The 17,221-nt window shown below is 54.3% G+C and overlaps 1 protein-coding gene across 1 annotated transcript in view; it reads left to right on the top strand.

Annotated features, from left to right (window-relative positions):
* The window catches only part of SEZ6 (seizure related 6 homolog), a 47,635-nt gene extending 31,473 nt beyond the window's left edge, over positions 1–16,162 (top strand). Inside the window, exons 4-17 of the mRNA XM_061140993.1 lie at positions 3,325–3,520; positions 7,894–8,079; positions 10,519–10,687; positions 10,821–10,987; positions 11,551–11,745; positions 11,989–12,127; positions 12,241–12,437; positions 13,023–13,217; positions 13,603–13,794; positions 13,880–14,077; positions 14,353–14,391; positions 14,642–14,759; positions 14,844–14,946; positions 15,127–16,162. Of these exons, the coding sequence (XP_060996976.1) occupies positions 3,325–3,520; positions 7,894–8,079; positions 10,519–10,687; positions 10,821–10,987; positions 11,551–11,745; positions 11,989–12,127; positions 12,241–12,437; positions 13,023–13,217; positions 13,603–13,794; positions 13,880–14,077; positions 14,353–14,391; positions 14,642–14,759; positions 14,844–14,946; positions 15,127–15,156 (2,124 nt within the window). The 3' untranslated portion in view covers positions 15,157–16,162. The remainder of the gene's footprint in view (positions 1–3,324; positions 3,521–7,893; positions 8,080–10,518; positions 10,688–10,820; positions 10,988–11,550; positions 11,746–11,988; positions 12,128–12,240; positions 12,438–13,022; positions 13,218–13,602; positions 13,795–13,879; positions 14,078–14,352; positions 14,392–14,641; positions 14,760–14,843; positions 14,947–15,126) is intronic.
* Positions 16,163–17,221: the final 1,059 nt, after the last annotated feature.

The following is a 17,221-nucleotide window of genomic DNA, read 5'->3' as shown; positions in this document are numbered from 1 at the left end:
TAAGATTAGGAGGGATTTGGTGACTCACTGGATGCTACTTAACTAGCCCAAGTGGATAATCCATGAAAGTCCTCCCTCAGAGCAACATACTAGGGAACTTTGAAACCTGCCTGCAATGCAGGAGACCCGAGGTTGATCCCTGCATCAGGAAGATCCCCTGGAGAAGGGAATGGCAACCTGTTCCAGTGTTCTTGCCTGGAGAATTCCATGGACAGAGGACCTGGGGGGCTACAGTCCATGGGGTTGCAAAGAGTCAGACATGACTGAGCAACTAACACTTAAACTTGCACTTTGGAAACTATGTTGATCAGTGCTTTGGAATCATGGGGGAAATCTTGTTAAAAAGTGTGTGTGTGTGTGTGCTGTCGTGTCAGACTCTTTACGACCCCATGGACTGTAGCCCACCAGACTCCTCTGTCAGTGGAATTTTCCAGCAAGAATACTGGAACCGGTTGCCATTTCCCATTCCAGGGGATCTTCCCAACCCAGAGATCAAACCTACGTCTCCTGCGTCTCCTGCATCGGCAGGCAGATTCCTTACCACTAGCACCACCTGAGAAGCCCCCTTGTTAAAATGCAATGGATGGTTTAGTAGATCGTAGATGGGGTCTGAGAGTCAGCTCCTGGGTGGTGCTGACACTGCTGGCCCAGGGACCACATTTTGAGTAGCAGAGACTCACACTGGGCCGTTTTATAGATGAAGAAACTAAAGCTCAAATAGTCGGCATATTTGTGCAAGATTACAGGGTTAGAATTAGGCCCCAGACCTCTGGGCTCCTAATCCAATGCTGCTTTACCAGGCCATACACTCACCTGAGCTGAAACCACTCAACCTGAGCCTGGGACTTGATCTCATCTCAGTGCCGGGACTCAAACCCATCTGAAACCCGTGATCTTCCAACTGAGGTCACATGCCTGGTTTCAGGACTTAATGAAGGTCAGTTTCTTTGTGAATGACTGCAGAAGGAATTCAGCAAGAGTCAAAGTGATAGGCAAGAAGTAGATTTATTAACATAAGATTTACTGTTAAGAGATGCAAGTGGGCAGGTGAGGGAACTCTGCCCCGAGGATTAAGTAGGCTATAATTTTATAGTCAAAGGAAAGTAAGGGAGGGAGAAAGACTGCCTCCTTTGAGAAGAAGTCAGGCTTATATCACCAGTTGCTCCTTCATATCGGGCAGGAGAGTGTTCAATCCTATGAGGTCAAACTAGGATTATCGTTGTTGCTCAGTCACTCAGTGGTGTCTGACTATTTGAGACCCCATGAACTGCAGCACACCAAGCTTCCCTGTCCTTCACTACCTCCCAGAGTTTGCTCAAACTCATGTCCATTGAGTCGATAATGCCATCCAACCATCTCATCTTCTGTCGCCCCCTTCTCCTCCTGCCATCAATCTTTCCCAGCCTCAGGGTCTTTTCCAATGAGTCGGCTCTTGGTGGACAAATTGTTGGAGCTTCAGCTTCAACATCAGTCCTTCCAGTGAATATTCAGGGTTGATTTCCTTTAGGATTGACTGGTTTGATCTCCTTGCTATCCAAGGCACTCTCAAGAGTCTTTAGCACCATGGTTCGAAAGCATCAATTCTTTGGATTATCATAGCACTTATTCAAAACAGTAGAAGGTTGTTCGTTTTTTGTTTTTTTTTTTTCCCCCTTTACCTAATGGCCTGGGGCATGTCTCATGCCTTTATTTATGGCTTTATGGTTAAGCAAGCCTGCTTCATTTCACGATGTTCCAGTAGCTTTCTTGAGTGATCATTAACTTAGAGTGGTGTCCCAAAGTTTCCTAGGTTTCCCCTCTCTATCCATAGTCTCCTCCTGGGACTTCTATAGCTACCTGTTTAACTATCCTGTTCTAATCCTATCACTACCATTTCTCCTCTGGGCAGACGCTGTTGCTGTCCAATCCTTGTTTGACTGAATGAAGGCATGGAGCCCAGAAGGATGCTCCAGGGATTGAAGGACTAAGGATTGGAGTGATGGCGGGGGGGCCTGTGACAGACAGGAAACGATCAGAAGGGAGGGGTGTGGTGTAAGACCAGGCTGAGCAGTCAGCAGGGGCCAAGTGGGGCAGGGACCCCAGGGCCGCAGCAAAGAGCTTGGACTAGATACTATGGTCTTTGTGGGCTCACTGGAAAGTCATGGAGGATTTAAATAAGGAAGCACCATGAGCACCCACAGATCGGGTCTATTCCCTGGCTGCAGTTCAGATAATAGTGATGTAGAGGAAGGAGTGGGGTGAGCCCTGCAGGCAGAAAGGCTGGCAGGAGCCTGCTGCATTGGTCCAGGGGAACAGTGAGAGTGAGGACTGTGGGGAGGGGACAGTGAACAGAGCTGGGGACCAGTTGACAGGATGGAATGACTGACTGGATGTGGAATATGAGGCAGGGTTTCTAACTTGGGCTTGCAGATGGATAGTGAGGTCATTCCCTGAGCTAGGGAGCCAGGAGAGCTGCCAGTTGAGAAAAGAGAAGAAGAGAAGAGGGTTTGAGGCAGACTGGGTGAGGATGCCTGTGAGGCATCCAGCAGGGGATTTTCAGGGGAAACTGGGCTCATGGGTCTGATGTTTAAGACCCCACCTTGCTGACCAGGACCCTGGACACCACTTAGTTCAACCCACCCACTGCATCCCCACTTTACAGATGAGAAAAGAGCCTGGAGGAAGGAAGGGACAGGAAGCATATGGTGTAGTTGAAAAGCTTTGGAAAACAGAAGTAAAGTGAAAGTCGCTCAGTTGTGTCCGACTATTTGCAACCCCATGGACTGTATAGAATTCTCCAAGTCAGAATCCTGGAGTGGGTAGCCTTTCCCTCCTCCAGACGTGTTTACAAATCCCACTTCTGCCAATATCTGGGTGCATGCGTATGTGTGCTCAGCTGTGTCTGACTCTTTGCAACCCCATGGACTGTAGCCTGTCAGGCTCCCCTGTCCATGGAATTCTCCAGGCAAGAATATTGGAGTGGGTTGCCATTCCCTTCTCCAGGGGGCTCCCAACCCAGACGTGGTTGGGACGTGTCCCCTGCGTCTAGATTGGCAGGTAGATTCTTTACCATTGCACTGCCTGGAATGCCCTATAATCTCTCTGTGACCTTGAATAACATACTTAGTATCTCTGAACTTCAGGTCCCATTTCACAAGGTTACTGGGGAGGTAAAATGAGATCTTGCTGCACTGAGGGGCCTAGCTCCGGGTTGGGGGCTCCAATGCCCAGGAGGCACTGAGGACTGGCCATGCCTCAGGGCCTGCGGGAGCCTGAGGGCAGCAGGGCTCAATCAGTAAAAAGAAGCCTGACCCTTCTGCTTTGCTCTGTCTATCCCACGGGCAGGTCCAGAACATCAGCCTCCGAGAGGGGGAGACCGTGACTGTGGAGGGCCTCGGGGGGCCAGACCCACTGCCCCTGGCCAACCAGTCTTTCCTGCTGAGGGGCCAAGTCATCCGCAGCCCCACCCACCAGGCAGCCCTGAGGTTCCAGAGCCTCCCACCCCCTGCTGGGCCTGGCACCTTCCATTTCCACTACCAAGGTAGGCCTGGGGAGCTGAGGGCAGGACCAGTCCGGACTGGCTGCCCTATTGGGGGTTTCTGGTGCTATTACAGCCTGGGGGGGGGGAACACGGAGAGGCTAGTAACATACATCTGATACCTCCAGGATGTTCCCTCCTACCCTATCACCCACCAGAGAACTCGTCCCAAAGGGGGACTGACACAGAATCAGGTAGCCCTGGGTGTGTCCATTGCCACTCATTCGTTCATTCAGTAAACTTTTCCTAGGCATCTGCTCCTTGCCAGGCCTGTGCTGGAGACTGGCAGTATTAAGATCCAGCCTAGTCCTTGCCCTCAAGGAATTCAGAATCTCCACAGCAGGCAGACACTTAACAGGCAGTTAACAGAAGCCCTCTTCCCAAATGCAAGGGGGTCAAGGTCAAAGGGGCTTGATGGCTGACCATCTATCTAGAGGTCCTTACCTACCACCCTGGCCTTCCTGAACTGTCTCACCCACCCTGGACCTGGCCTATGTCCCAGTCAGCTCAGAATACCTCTGGAAATAGGAGAGTGGTATGACGTAATAGGAAAATCACAGACTCAAGAGAAGGGCAGATCTGCGTCTGAATCTCCTTCCCCCTGGCTATCAACCTTACGCAAGTCATTTGACCTCTCTAACCCTCTGACCTCTTTTCCTCCACTGTAAAATGAGACCAAAACAGCGAGTCCACAAAGCCATGGTGGACAACTGTTTAGCACTCATTCATGAGAAAACCGGAAACTATATTAAAGAGATGGCAGGATGGGAAAGGGAGGAAAAGCAGCTCTGTCCCTCTCCTACCAGGATCCCTCCCAGCCCCTTCTTCCCCAGGCAAAGTCTCCTCGATCCCTTGCACTGCTGTGACAAGGTAACCAGTTCAAACTGGGGAGTGCTAATGGGGAGATAATTGATGAGAACAATTGCCTTGATCACCAAGGACCACTTCCCCACTCCTCTGGAGATGGGGATGCTTGGTCCTCCCCTTAAGGAGTACCCACACCTTCCTGGCCTCTCCACCTAAACTGGGGAATCAGTCTGGTGTGGTAATAGGGAGCCTCATAGTCATCAGGGTTTGGCCAGGGGCTTGTCAGAGACAAGGGACCAGCTTGCCTTGAGGCAAGGGCCCTAAAGGCTCATCAATCCTCCCTAGCAGCAGGCATAATTTCACGCCACGGTAACCTTCTCAGTAGCTACAGATTCCTTTGCACAAATCCTCGGACCTTCTCTCTGTTGGGCCAGACAAAGGTGGCTGAAATGCAGCAAGGTGGAGGCCTGGTGAGGGGTGCGGACCCCAAGGAGGGGCTGGGAAAGCTGGCCCAGTCCTGCATCTTTCTTAGTTCCCAGAAGCCCTCCCTCCTCGGCCCAGTTTTTGTCAATGATCAGCTCTTTCCTTAATGAGTGTAATTCCCCTAATTATAGGCTGTAATTAGCCCTGATCCCAGAGATGGGAACAGGAGGAGTGTGCGCTCATACGCGCATCTCTCCGGGCTGGAGAAAGAGGGTGCCAGAAGAGGGGGTGAGGGGCCCCGGACCCACAGCCCTGCCAGAGCTGTCCAAGAGAATGTTGGAGATCATGAGGCAGGGGTCTCATCTGCAGAACGAAGTTCCAGCTCCCCTCCCACAGCCTCAGGCAGGGTGAAGAAGCAGAGGGCCTTGCCAGGCATCCCCCTCCTCCCTCCTGAATATTCCTGGCACTGGACTTGGCCCCAGAAACAGATGCCAGGGAGAAAATAGCTCAACAGATTGCAGCGATGCAGGCTCCCCGGGAACAGTCGTCATGGCAACAGGAGGAAGCTCGTCCTGGGAAGCGGCACTTTACCCACCATGGAGTCTGGGGGCTTCATCGTCTGCCCCCAGCTTCCTGCTCTCACCTCACACCAGCCCCATTTCCTAATCTGTGAAATGGGGGGTCTCCGTTCCAAGAGTTATGGGGAAGATTGAAATACAAGTGCTGAGCATGCCATCCGCCTCATGACCTAGACCGCCCTGGGTGTCATTCCCCCTCCATTCTGGGTAGAGTGTCCCATCCCACCCCAGCCTGGGGTTCCTCCCCAGATCACTGTGAGTGGCCACCCTGTACCACCACCCAGGGCAGCCTTGGTTATTACTCCCAGGTTTCTCTGATTCTTGAGCCCACATTTCTACTTCAACTGGGAAAGCAGGTGGGAAAGGGGAGAGAGAAAGCAAGTGGGCTCCAGAGTCAGGAGCTTCAAGTGCCCACTCTACCGCTTACTGACTGTGATCAGGCCAAGTCCCTCCGTCTCTCTGAACCTTAGTTCTTTCCTCACCTGAAAATGAGTTAATAAACCCTAGCTTCCTCCTAAGCATCAAGTAAGAAGAGTGTGAAGGCGATTTTTTTTTTACTTAGTTCCCCAACTTAGTTCCCTGTCCCCTGCATTGGAAGCACAAAACCTTAACCAGTGGACCGCCATGGGAGTCCCATAAAGGCACTTTAGAAGCTGGAAGGTGCTCCCTTTCCCTTGCAGATGAGAGGTGCTTTTATTAATCAAAATTACAAACAATAACAGCATCTGGTGCTGTTCTGTGCCAGGGCTTCTCTGGTAAACAGAGAAGTAAACAATCTGCCAGGAGTGAGGGAGACTCCGGTTCTATCCCTGGGTCAGGACGATCCCCTGGAGAAGGGAATGGCTACTTAGTCCAGTACTCTTGCCTGGAAAATCTCATGGACAGAGGCTATGATCCATGGGGTTGCAAAAAGTCAGACAACTAAGTGACTAACACTTTCACTTTCCCTGCCCCAGAAGTATTAGTGAAGGTTCAAATATATAAGGTTCAGACACTGCACATGTATCTTCTCATGTAACAACATAGAATGCAGGGTGGGTAAACAAGGAAACTGAGGCACACAGAAGTTAGGTAAGTTGCCCAAAGTGGCATATCAAGGAGAGGATCCTGTATTCAAACCCAGGCAGTCTGACCTCAGAGCCCACCTCCTGAGCACTGCCCCCATACAGCTGACTGCCAGTCACAAGCCAGCACTCACTGGCCATTCTTCTAAAAACTCTGTGAGAGAAGGAAAGGTAGGAATGGTCTCCCCTTTTCACAGACCTAGTAACTAAGGCCAGGCCAGGTGAAAATCACAAAACTTGTGATGACTCAAAGATAAAGAATCTGCCTACAGTGCAGGAGACACAGGAGATGTGGGCTAGATCCCTGGGTCAGGAAGATCCCCTGGAGTGGGAAATGGCAACTCACTCCAGTATTCTTGCCTGGAGAATCCCATGGACCAAGGAGCCTGGCGGGCTACAGTCCATGGGGTTTTGCATGGAGTCAGATATGACTGAGCAGGTAAGCATTGGCATTGACATTGTGTCTGGATCCTGGTCTGCCCAGAAGCAGCCCTTTCCTATATTCATACAAAGACACCCAGAGGCTAGTAGAGTTCCTGCCTGGACCTCACTTCCCATCCTCTTAGTGCTATCAAGTGAGGGTGGGCCTCCTCCACCCCCAAGACCCAGGAGTAGTTTCTCAGTCTAGACGGTTCTCATCTCTCCCAGTACCCCCAGGGTTTTCACACTCCATAGCCCAGACTCTTCACTCAGCCCTTCTCCTTGACCCCTCCAAGGCCTTCTTCCCTACCTCTCAGCCCTGGTCCCCATTTTTAGCTAAGGCCCCAGCTTGGCACTGGATTGGGATTTGCTGGGTTGTTTTATGGGATTTGCTGCCACCATTCGGTCATACTTGATACGACAATTTCAAAAGTTAAGTTTCCCAGGGCAACTTGTTCCTCCCACAACTTCCATGAAGTTGCATCCTGCTTCCCCACCGGGGACCTGTTCTGTTTTTCAAAGTCCACACCTCTTGTAATCAAGCTTTTTAGCATTTCTCAGTGAATACTGGGAAAGTTTTTACTGTCTGACTTTGGTGTTTCCTGCTGTAATTCATCTTTGTCCCTTGCAGAAAAAATAATATCAATACTTCACATCAGTATAGGCTTTTCACTATTTCGAGTGCTTTCACATCTATAAGTTATTCAGTACACACTTCTTGGTTCCAGGGATACCAAGTTGAATAAAATACTCCCCATTTATTCTCACAATAACCCTGTAAGTGGGCTGACGTCTTGAACCTCATTTAACAAATGAGGAAACTAGGACACAGAAAGGCGAAGTAACTTGCCTGGAGTGTCAAAGCTTGGAACCGAAGGCTCCAACTTCCAGCTCTGTGCTTGCTCCAGCCCAGGCTGCCGGAAGTATCAGTGACACCTTCTGGGGAGGGGATCAGAGTCTCTTCTGGAATTCCTGATGCTTCCTCTGACACCTTGAGGCAGGCTGGGGCAGGCCCCTTTTGCCCTGGCTATGACTCAGCCCCCTCAACATACACATACACATGTCACTCATTCTCTCTCTGCAGCCTATCTCCTGAGCTGCCACTTTCCCCGACGTCCAGCTTATGGAGCTGTGACTGTCACCAGCCTCCACCCTGGAGGTAGTGCCCGCTTCCGCTGTACCACTGGCTACCAGCTGAAGGGTGCCAGGCTCCTTACGTGTCTCAATGCCACTCAGCCCTTCTGGGATTCTCAGGAGCCGGTCTGCATCGGTGAGTGGCCCCCGGTGACTCAATGCCAATCAGGGAAGTGAGGTGGGGGGCTCATTTCCGCTTTCTGTTGCGGTCTGGCACCTCCATTTGCTCTCCATAACGAAGCCAGAAAATGGCCTCACACCTCAGTAGCATTCACACAACCTGTACTTCTTGAGCACTTACTATATGGAGGCACCACAGGTATACCGAGTGGAATTAAACAGGGACTGTGCCCTCAAGGAGCCCACAGTTCTAGGATATGAGAGAGGGAGACAGCCCCTGGGGCGCCAACTTCCAGAGCAGGAAGTTGAAAGTATGGATGAAGAGACAGAGTGACCTGGAATGGGTGGAAAGAGTCGTTTTTAGCTGGGTGCTTAGGAGGCTTCCTGGGTGGAGTGGCTTTGAAGGTTTCAGTGGAGGGAACAGTGTGGGCAGTGACCCCGAGGTGAGACGGGGAGGGAGCATTTTAGGGACAAAGAAAACAGCCAGGTTTGGCTGAGGCCTGAGACAGGGGCAGAGGGCGATGCGAGGGCCTTGAATGTCAGGCCAAGACACTGGGTGGAGAGCTGTTGACATTTTGTGAGATAGGGAGGGAGGGGTTCAGAACTGTCCCTCAGGAGAGATAGGCAGGCGGTGTCTGGAAGCTCACAGCCAGTCAGGCAAGAGGGTTTGAATTTAGACAGTGACTTTGGGAATGAAGAGGTGGGAAGAGGTTCCAGAGACCCAGACGAGGGAAAGGGGGGACATAGGAGACTTCTAGGTTCTGGTCCTGGGTGATCAGAGAGTCTGAGATTGCTGCCAGTGAAGAGGGGCTTGTTGACAGAAGTGAGATGGAGTGTTTTGTTTGCAGGGTGAAAGGCAGCTTGGGGTTTTGATACTTATTTCATCCTATAAACTCTTTCTGGGCCTCAGGCCAAAGTGGGTGTGAGTAAGCCAGACGTGGACTCTGCCCTCAAGGAGCTCTCTGTTCCGCGGGAAGACTGGAAAGCAACCCAGGAAGTTCAGGGCAGATGGTGCTGTGATGGGGTAAACTCGGGGCACCATGGAGATCCAAGCTGGGGGAGTAGGGGAGAGCTGCTTGAAACTGAGGAAGGAGGTCAAAAAAACTTCCCAAGGAGAAGGCAGGGAAGGGTGACGGGCACGTCAGAGCTCCGGGAAGTGGAATGGATTCCTGGAACAGCACATGCAGAGATGCGGAGACATGAAGCGGCACGCCACAATGAGGACACAGCGGGGTGCGCCTCAAGAAGACAGTGTACCGGGAAGCGCTGAAGCTGAGACAAGAGAGAGTGGGGTTTATAAAGGGCTCAAACCCCGTCTTGAGCTTCGACTTTATCTCGAGTGTAACAGGGAGCCACTGAGGAGTTTAAGTGGAGGATGGGGCATAGTCAGATTTCAAGGGCAGCGCCATTCCGAGACCAAGCAGAAAGGCGAGTCTGCCTTCTCTGCAAAGAAGCAGAGAAGCAACTCACCAGCACCCCTTCCGTGGGAGCTTTATTAGGTTAAAATACTCTTCAGTCTGAACACTTGGAGACAAAGGCACTGCGTCTTGGCCGGGGTAGCCTGGTCTCTTAGAGCTGGCAGAGTCCAGAGCTGTGGGTCCAGGAAAGGAAAGTGCTACCAGGGACCAGCCAGAGTCCTATTGCCCGCGACTTCTTCTCTGGCCCCATTTAACTGCCAGGAGCTTGTGGCCAAGTAACTCAGCAGCCCTTGATGATGGGGAAGGGTGAGTTGCCGAGCCTTTGCTAAGAAAGAGGGCCCCGTCCCAGGCCAGAGGGACCAGTGCTGGAAAGGGGTCAGCCTGTCTTTTGACAGTGGCAGTGATGCTGATTCAAGACTGTCTCCTGGCTAACAAGGCCTGCTACAGGCACAAGGTTTGGAGGTGAAGGGCATGCCCACCAGGTGCTGTCATCCCTGATCTAGTCCTTCTCTCTTTTTCATAGTCATTCATTCATTTTATCCAAAAAAAACATTGAATACCAACTCTGTCTCTGGTTTGAAAAGACCTGGCCCCTGCCCTGGAGGGCCTAGTTAAGGGACATCTCCAAAAATAACTGGTTTAGGAAGCTGGTCTGAGACAGAGGCAGCAGATAAATCCAAGAAGGTTGGAACCCTGGGAAGGGGAATAAAGTTCATCTGGGAGGGGGAATCAGGGAGGGCCTCCCTGAGAAGTCAGCAGTGAGGAAAGGTGACTCACCCAGGGCCACGTGGCTCGGCAGCCGCAGATTCCCCTTAGTCAAGGGAGTTGCACATGAATGGTCCTGGAGGAGAGAAAGGTTAGGAGGTTGGCTGCCTGGAGCTGCAGGGTCACAGGGGCAAAGGAATGACCTCCAGAGCCGTGAAGGCAAGCTCCCTGCTGCCCCGTGCAGAAGGCATGGAGCTGGGACGGGCGGGGAGGCTTGCTAGGCCATCTAGGGTCCAGCCGGGGCCCAGCCCACAGTGCGGCCGGTCTCACAGCTGCCTGCGGTGGAGTGATCCGCAACGCCACCACCGGCCGCATCGTCTCCCCTGGCTTCCCGGGCAACTACAGCAACAACCTCACCTGCCACTGGCTGCTTGAGGCTCCTGAGGGCCAGCGGCTGCACCTGCACTTTGAGAAGGTTTCCCTGGCCGAGGATGACGACAGGTGAGGGGGGTGTCCTGGTGGGATCGGAGTTCCTGGCCTGGTAGTACCCCACCGGAGGGATGGTACCCAAGCCTGGGGCCTCACCCCACCCAAGCTAGCAACCAGCCACACAGCTGCCGCTCTCGTGGCCCAGGCTCATCATCCGTAATGGGGACAACGTGGAGGCCCCGCCCGTGTATGATTCCTACGAGGTGGAGTACCTGCCCATTGAGGGCCTGCTCAGCTCCGGCCGACACTTCTTCATGGAACTCAGTACTGACAGCAGTGGGGTGGCTGCGGGCATGGCCCTGCGCTACGAGGGTGAGCCTGCTGGGGCCTAACCGGGGGCGGGGGTCTCCAGCCCAGGGTCTCTTCTCACACCCTCCCTCTCTGCCTCGATTCCCTCATCATACCTTCCAACTTGCCCCTTGCTCACCTGCCACCCAGGTCCTCTCTCCTTACTCATCCCCTGAGGTTCAGGATTCCACTCCATCTTTGCAGGAGACCCCTGCCTGGACCCAGGCCCTCTGGTCCAGGAGAATCAGTTCTGTAGAGTTTGAAGAATAAAAATAGCCCCAACCCTTACAGAAGAACTGCTGCAGGAGACATTCTAGCACCACTCACGCAAGCACGTGTTCATTAATTTATTTAAAAAAAAAAAAACATGTATTGAGCACCTTCTGTGTATTAAACACAAACTCAGCACTGAGAATCCAATGGTGATGGCCTCCTGAGGATAGATGCTCTGGGCTGCTCCACCCCCTGCTCCAAACCCAGACACACATCTGTCATCAGGAAGAGAAAGACCCTGGGGAGGGAAGTAGGACGACTGCCCCCTGTTTGCCCCGGTTGAGCTGAGCTGGGCTGGGTCCTGTGGTTTGCAGCCTTCCAGCAAGGCCATTGCTATGAGCCCTTTGTCAAATACGGCAACTTCAGCAGCAGCGCACCCTCTTACCCTGTGGGGACCACCGTGGAGTTCAGCTGCGACCCCGGCTACACTCTGGAGCAGGGCTCCATCATCATTGAGTGCGTGGACCCCCACGACCCCCAGTGGAATGAGACAGAGCCCGCCTGCCGAGGTCAGTAGGCATCAGAGGCTAGGCCTGCTGGGGGCAGGGAGCAGGGTGGGCACGAGGCAGCCGGCCACAGGGCCTGGGACCACAGGGCCCGGGGACACATGTGATTGAAACTCCCCCACCCCAAGGAGGAGGTGGGGGGTCCCAGCAGTGGGCAGGCACTCCTGTGGGCAGGAGGCAGCCCCAGGCTGCGGGGGGTGAGGGCTGGGGGGGACGCCGAGGGGATGCGGCTCCCCTGCCTTCCAGCCGTGTGTAGTGGGGAGACCACAGACTCGGCCGGCGTGGTGCTCTCCCCCAACTGGCCGGAGCCATACGGCCGTGGGCAGGACTGCATCTGGGGTGTGCACGTGGAGGAAGACAAGCGCATCATGCTGGACATCCGAGTGTGAGTGCCCGCTGGGCTCAGCCAGGCTGCCTCCCGGGATCTGGGGCCCTCTCTCAGCCATCCTGTCCTGGGGGCCCCCCCGGCCCACCCTGCCTGACGGTTCCCCTCCACAGGCTGCGCATAGGCACGGGTGACATGCTGACCTTCTATGACGGGGACGACCTGACAGCTCGGGTCCTGGGCCAGTACTCTGGGCCCCGTGGCCACTTCAAGCTCTTTACCTCCATGGCTGATGTCACCATTCAGTTCCAGTCAGACCCCGGGGCCTCAGTGCTCGGCTACCAGCAGGGCTTCGTCATCCACTTCTTTGGTGAGCTTGCCCCTGCCCTGACCTGCTGCGGGGGGTAGAAGCGATGCCAGGGTGCAGACCCCCAGCCTCAGCAAGTCAGAAAGGCCAGGGAGGTGAGGAGTCTGAGCACTCTTATCTGATTGGGGGAAGCTGGGACATTCCAGGCATCACCTTCGGGAAGCTAATCTTATTCTCCATCTCCCCTGAGGGCCCAGTGAGAGGAAGCAAGCCTCTGCTAAAGGGAGCTGGGTAGACAGTGGGAAGAACTTCCTAATAGAAACAGGGAACTGAGGAAAGGCCTTCATTTCTACCTTTCTGACAATCTTTGACAGAAGTGACCGTTTTCCCCACCCTACCCGGCCCCTCTCTCAAGGCTGAGGAATTGGCCAATGTGCTTTTGGAAGTAAGGCCAAAGCGTAGGTGATGACCCTGGAGTCTAGGAGACAGGCAAGGAGGGACCCCTGAGCAGGAAGGCATGATCACTGAACCTGCCCAGGCCAGGCCAGGCCTGGACGAATTGGCAGGAGCTGGCGTGCCCTCGAGGGGAGGGAGGCTGGCACAGTCTCCCTTGGGTGCTGCTGAGGGCCTGCATCTTGCTGCCCCCAGAGGTGCCCCGTAATGACACATGTCCGGAGCTACCTGAGATCCCCAATGGCTGGAAGAGCCCGTCGCAGCCTGAGCTGGTGCATGGCACCGTCGTCACCTACCAGTGCTACCCTGGCTACCAGGTGGTGGGCTCCAGCGTCCTCATGTGCCAGTGGGACCTCACCTGGAGTGAGGACCTGCCCTCATGCCAGAGGGGTGAGTGTACCTGCTCCGCACGCTCTCCCCAGTGCAACCTACAAGCTTCTCTCCTGGATTCTGATCCAGACTCTAGCTGTTATTAGCTGGTAGTCATAGCCTCAGTTGCTTCATCTGTGAAATGGGATGATACCTTCTCATAGGGTTATCCACCAAGTACTCCAAGTTTTCCATTCCTGGTATGTGGCCCATCACTGTTTGTTGATTCTGGTGAATGGGGAGGGGGACAGATGGAGAGATAACACCAGCACAATGGTAGGGGCAGATAAATAGGGGTGGAGCCCTGTGCTATGAAGATGTTGGCAGGCCTGAAACCAAACCAGTATGCAGTGGTTTTTGTTGAGTTCTACTTGGGCCTCTTCCCTCTGTCATTCCCTACCCTCAGTGACTTCCTGTCATGACCCTGGGGACGTGGAACACAGCCGACGCCTCATATCAAGCCCCAAGTTCCCCGTGGGGGCCACCGTGCAGTATATCTGTGACCAGGGTTTTGTGCTGACGGGTAGTGCCCTCCTCACCTGCCATGACCGCCAAGCCAGCAGCCCCAAGTGGAGCGACCGGGCCCCCAAATGTCTCCGTGAGTGTCAAACGGGGAGGTGGGAGGCTGCTGCCTCTGGCGGCTCGGGGTCCGGCACCCTCACTGGGCCCTGCCTGTTTTGCAGTAGAACAGCTCAAACCATGCCACGGCCTCAGTGCCCCCGAGAATGGTGCCCGCAGTCCCGAGAAGCGGCTGCACCCAGCGGGGGCTACTGTCCACTTCTCGTGTGCCCCTGGCTACGTGCTGAAGGGCCAGGCCAGCATCAAGTGTGTGCCCGGACACCCCTCACATTGGAGTGACCCCCCGCCCATCTGTAGGGCTGGTGAGTGTCCTGCCATCTGCTGAACCTCTGCCTGGCCCACGGGGCTACCCTGGCAAAGATGTCACAGGCCGAGAACCAAAACCCCCTGCCCACACACCCCCACTTCTTGTTATTCTTGGTCTCCCGGGTGTCTGCCAGATCCTTCTGACCTGATGACAAACTCTGGGGTGGGCTCCCCTTGGACAAATTCCTCCCCATGACCAGCCCACTCCCTGCCTTTGTGGTCTGGCTCTTTGGGCTCACCCATTGCCCTTGGCCCTCCCCTCTTATTCCAGCCTCTCTGGACGGCTTCTACAGCGGCCGCAGCCTGGATGGTGAGCCCCCAACCTCCTCGAGGGTCAGGGAAATAATCTCCCTGCCCCTTGTTCTCACAGCTTCCAGGCTGTGGGCTCCCCAAGGAGGGAGGGCAGAGAAAGAGAGAGATCTGGGACTAGCAGGGGGCAAAAAGCTCCTTCCCTGCCAGCTAGAGGGAGCTGGCAGCTGGCTGCCCCTGGGCAGAGACAAGGGGATGTGGGACCCAGGCGACAGGGCCCTCTGCCCTAGCCCCATCGTCTGTGCTTTCAGTTGCCAAGGTGCCAGCTGCCTCCAGCACGCTGGATGCTGCTCACATCGCAGCTGCCATCTTCTTGCCGCTGGTGGCAATGGCGCTCTTGGTGGGAGGTGTGTACCTCTACTTCTGCAGGTGAGTTCGGCTTCCCTGCCTGCCCTGCACCCCTGACCCGCTCCTGCCCAGCACTCCTGACTCCTAGGCTTCTCTGCTGCACAGGCTCCAGGGGAAGAGCCCCCTGCAGCTGCCCCAGACACGACCCCGCCCTTATGACCGCATCACCGTGGAGTCAGCGTTTGATAATCCAACTTACGAGACTGGAGTAAGTACCCAGGCCAGGCTCGACACCCTAGTCAGGACCCAATTCTGTGCTCCCTTGGCCAGGTACCCCTGCGGGTCCTGCCAAGCCCTTTCACTCTTTCCTTTTTCCTCAGGAAGGTGGATTGTGGGCTGGCGAGCCTTTGACAAGTTTCCAACTCCCAGAAGTCTCTTTCCTTTGCAGGAGACAAGAGAATATGAAGTCTCCATCTAGGTGGGGCGGCCTGGGGAAGCCGGCTCCGCCCTGCATCCGAGTCTAGCAGCAGAGCTCCCAGCTTCCTGCTCCCTTGCCCTCCACCTCCTGTACATACCACCTGGGAAGAGATGCCGCCAGTCCCTCAAGAAGTTGTGCGCTTCCCGCCTGCAATACCCACCGGGGCCTATTTTCTTGGGACCACTGCCCACTTAGGGCCCTTCCTTGGGTCCAAGTCAGGGGCATCTGCCTCCAGGCCAAACACAGCTGGAGCACACGCACCAAGAACCAGCATTCTCCTGACCCTCTCTCAGGCCTGGGACCTCCAGGCTGGAATTCACAGGCAGGGCGGAGTACCTCCCTCCATGTGACCACCCTCCAGCCCTGGCATGCAGCAGCCCTGGCATGACAGCGGCGGAAACTGTGCCAGGGTGCTCCTCACAGGGCCGTTGCCAGTGGCCAAAACCGCTCTCAACAGTGACCTCTGGGTAGTCCTGGCATGCTGACATCAGTCCCCTGGGGGGAATCTCTAGTCTTTCTCTAAGGCCCCAGGAATGGTCAGTTCTGCCTCCTGCCCCTTCCTGGTGGAGGCAATAATGCTAAGGGATCTTAAGAGATTTAGGGACTCTACCCCAAGCTCAGGTTGGGCTTCCCTAGGCCACACCACTCATGCTCCACACCAAAGCAGGACACCCACCGCTGCTCCCCTGGCGGCCCTACACCATAAGAGAGGGAGAACCTCCCCTGACATCAGTCCGGCTGTGAAAAACACCCTCTTGCCCACCTTCCCCTCCTCCAGTCCCAGCAACCTGTCAGGCTTCCCTCCTGGCAACTGCGTTTTGGGATAAGGGGAGTGGCAGGCATATTCTAGAGATGAGCAGAGGTCCACGGGTGCAGGAATTTGGCATGGAACAGGGGGTCAAAGCATCCCAGGGAGAGGCCCAGGAGTTGGCTGCAGGCTACTTTGTACATGTAATGTATTATATGGGGTCTGGGCTCCAGTCAGAGAACAATCTTCTATTTCTGTTGTTTCCTTATTAAAAGGGTGTTTTTGGAGAAAAAAAAAAAAAAGCAATGGCCTGGTGGATGGTGCTTTCTTGGAGTGAAGGGAGACGGGAGACAAATGGGATATGGACTTAAGGGCCAGAAGGCATGCTAAACCTACCAACTGATCATCTCCAGACTTTATCAAAAGCCAGTCATGGGAATTTCCTGGGGGCTCCAGTGTCGGATTCAGCACTTTCACTGGACAGCCTGGGTTCAATCCTTGATCACAGAACTAAGATCCTGCAAGCCCCACATGCAGTCAAGCCAACAAAAACAAAATGTATCCACATGCCAGTGCCTCAGAGACTACTGTCTCAACAAGATCAGTGTGACAGTTGGCATGTGCAGTGAGAGGCCCCAAGGTTGGTGCCACAGGGATATGGGAGCCCAGAAACAAATGCTCAGCCATCCCAGTGCTTCACTTCCCCCTCTTTGCTAGGTCCAGAACCAAAGCCTGGCACAGTCCTAAGTCTGTCCTCAAACGCACTTTACTGCTGAAAAGGCCCAGAAAACCTGATGCCTCCTTCACTTCATTCCAGCTAGCAAGGTTTAGGAAATTGGAATAGGAATCAGAGACTGAGCCCCTGAACGTGAGGCTCTAGTCTGTCTTGGCCTCAGAGAACAACCAGACTGTCAGATGCAGAGGCAATGCAGCCTAGGGGCTTAGCTCCTGATTTAACAAAAGCTGTGTCCATGGATTCCAGAAAGAGGTGACTGAAAAGGATGTGCTTAAGTTTGCCTTGTTCAGTCCCTCTCAGCATCTCTGCCCCTTCTCTATGGCCCCCAGCATCTCCTGAGATGTGCTTAGCCAGCCTTGGTCTGCATCACGCACATCCATGCTTAGAGGTGTGCTCTGCATGGCTGCTCTCCAGAATAAGAGCAAAAGGAAGACAATAGGGAGTTGTGGGCACTCAGAAGCCAGAAGACGGAAATGGTAGCAGCAACCAGAACTTCTACAGTTATCCAACTCGGAGATCTTGGACCACTCATGGCTGGCCACCTCCTGGTTCTACCACAAGCCACCTTGAAGGATGGAGAC

The sequence above is a fragment of the Dama dama genome, chromosome 5 (assembly GCF_033118175.1).
Source record: "Dama dama isolate Ldn47 chromosome 5, ASM3311817v1, whole genome shotgun sequence".
In the NCBI taxonomy this organism is placed as follows: Eukaryota; Metazoa; Chordata; class Mammalia; order Artiodactyla; family Cervidae; genus Dama; species Dama dama.
Note: the sequence above shows the minus strand (reverse complement) of the source record. Positions and strands in the feature narration are given on the sequence as shown.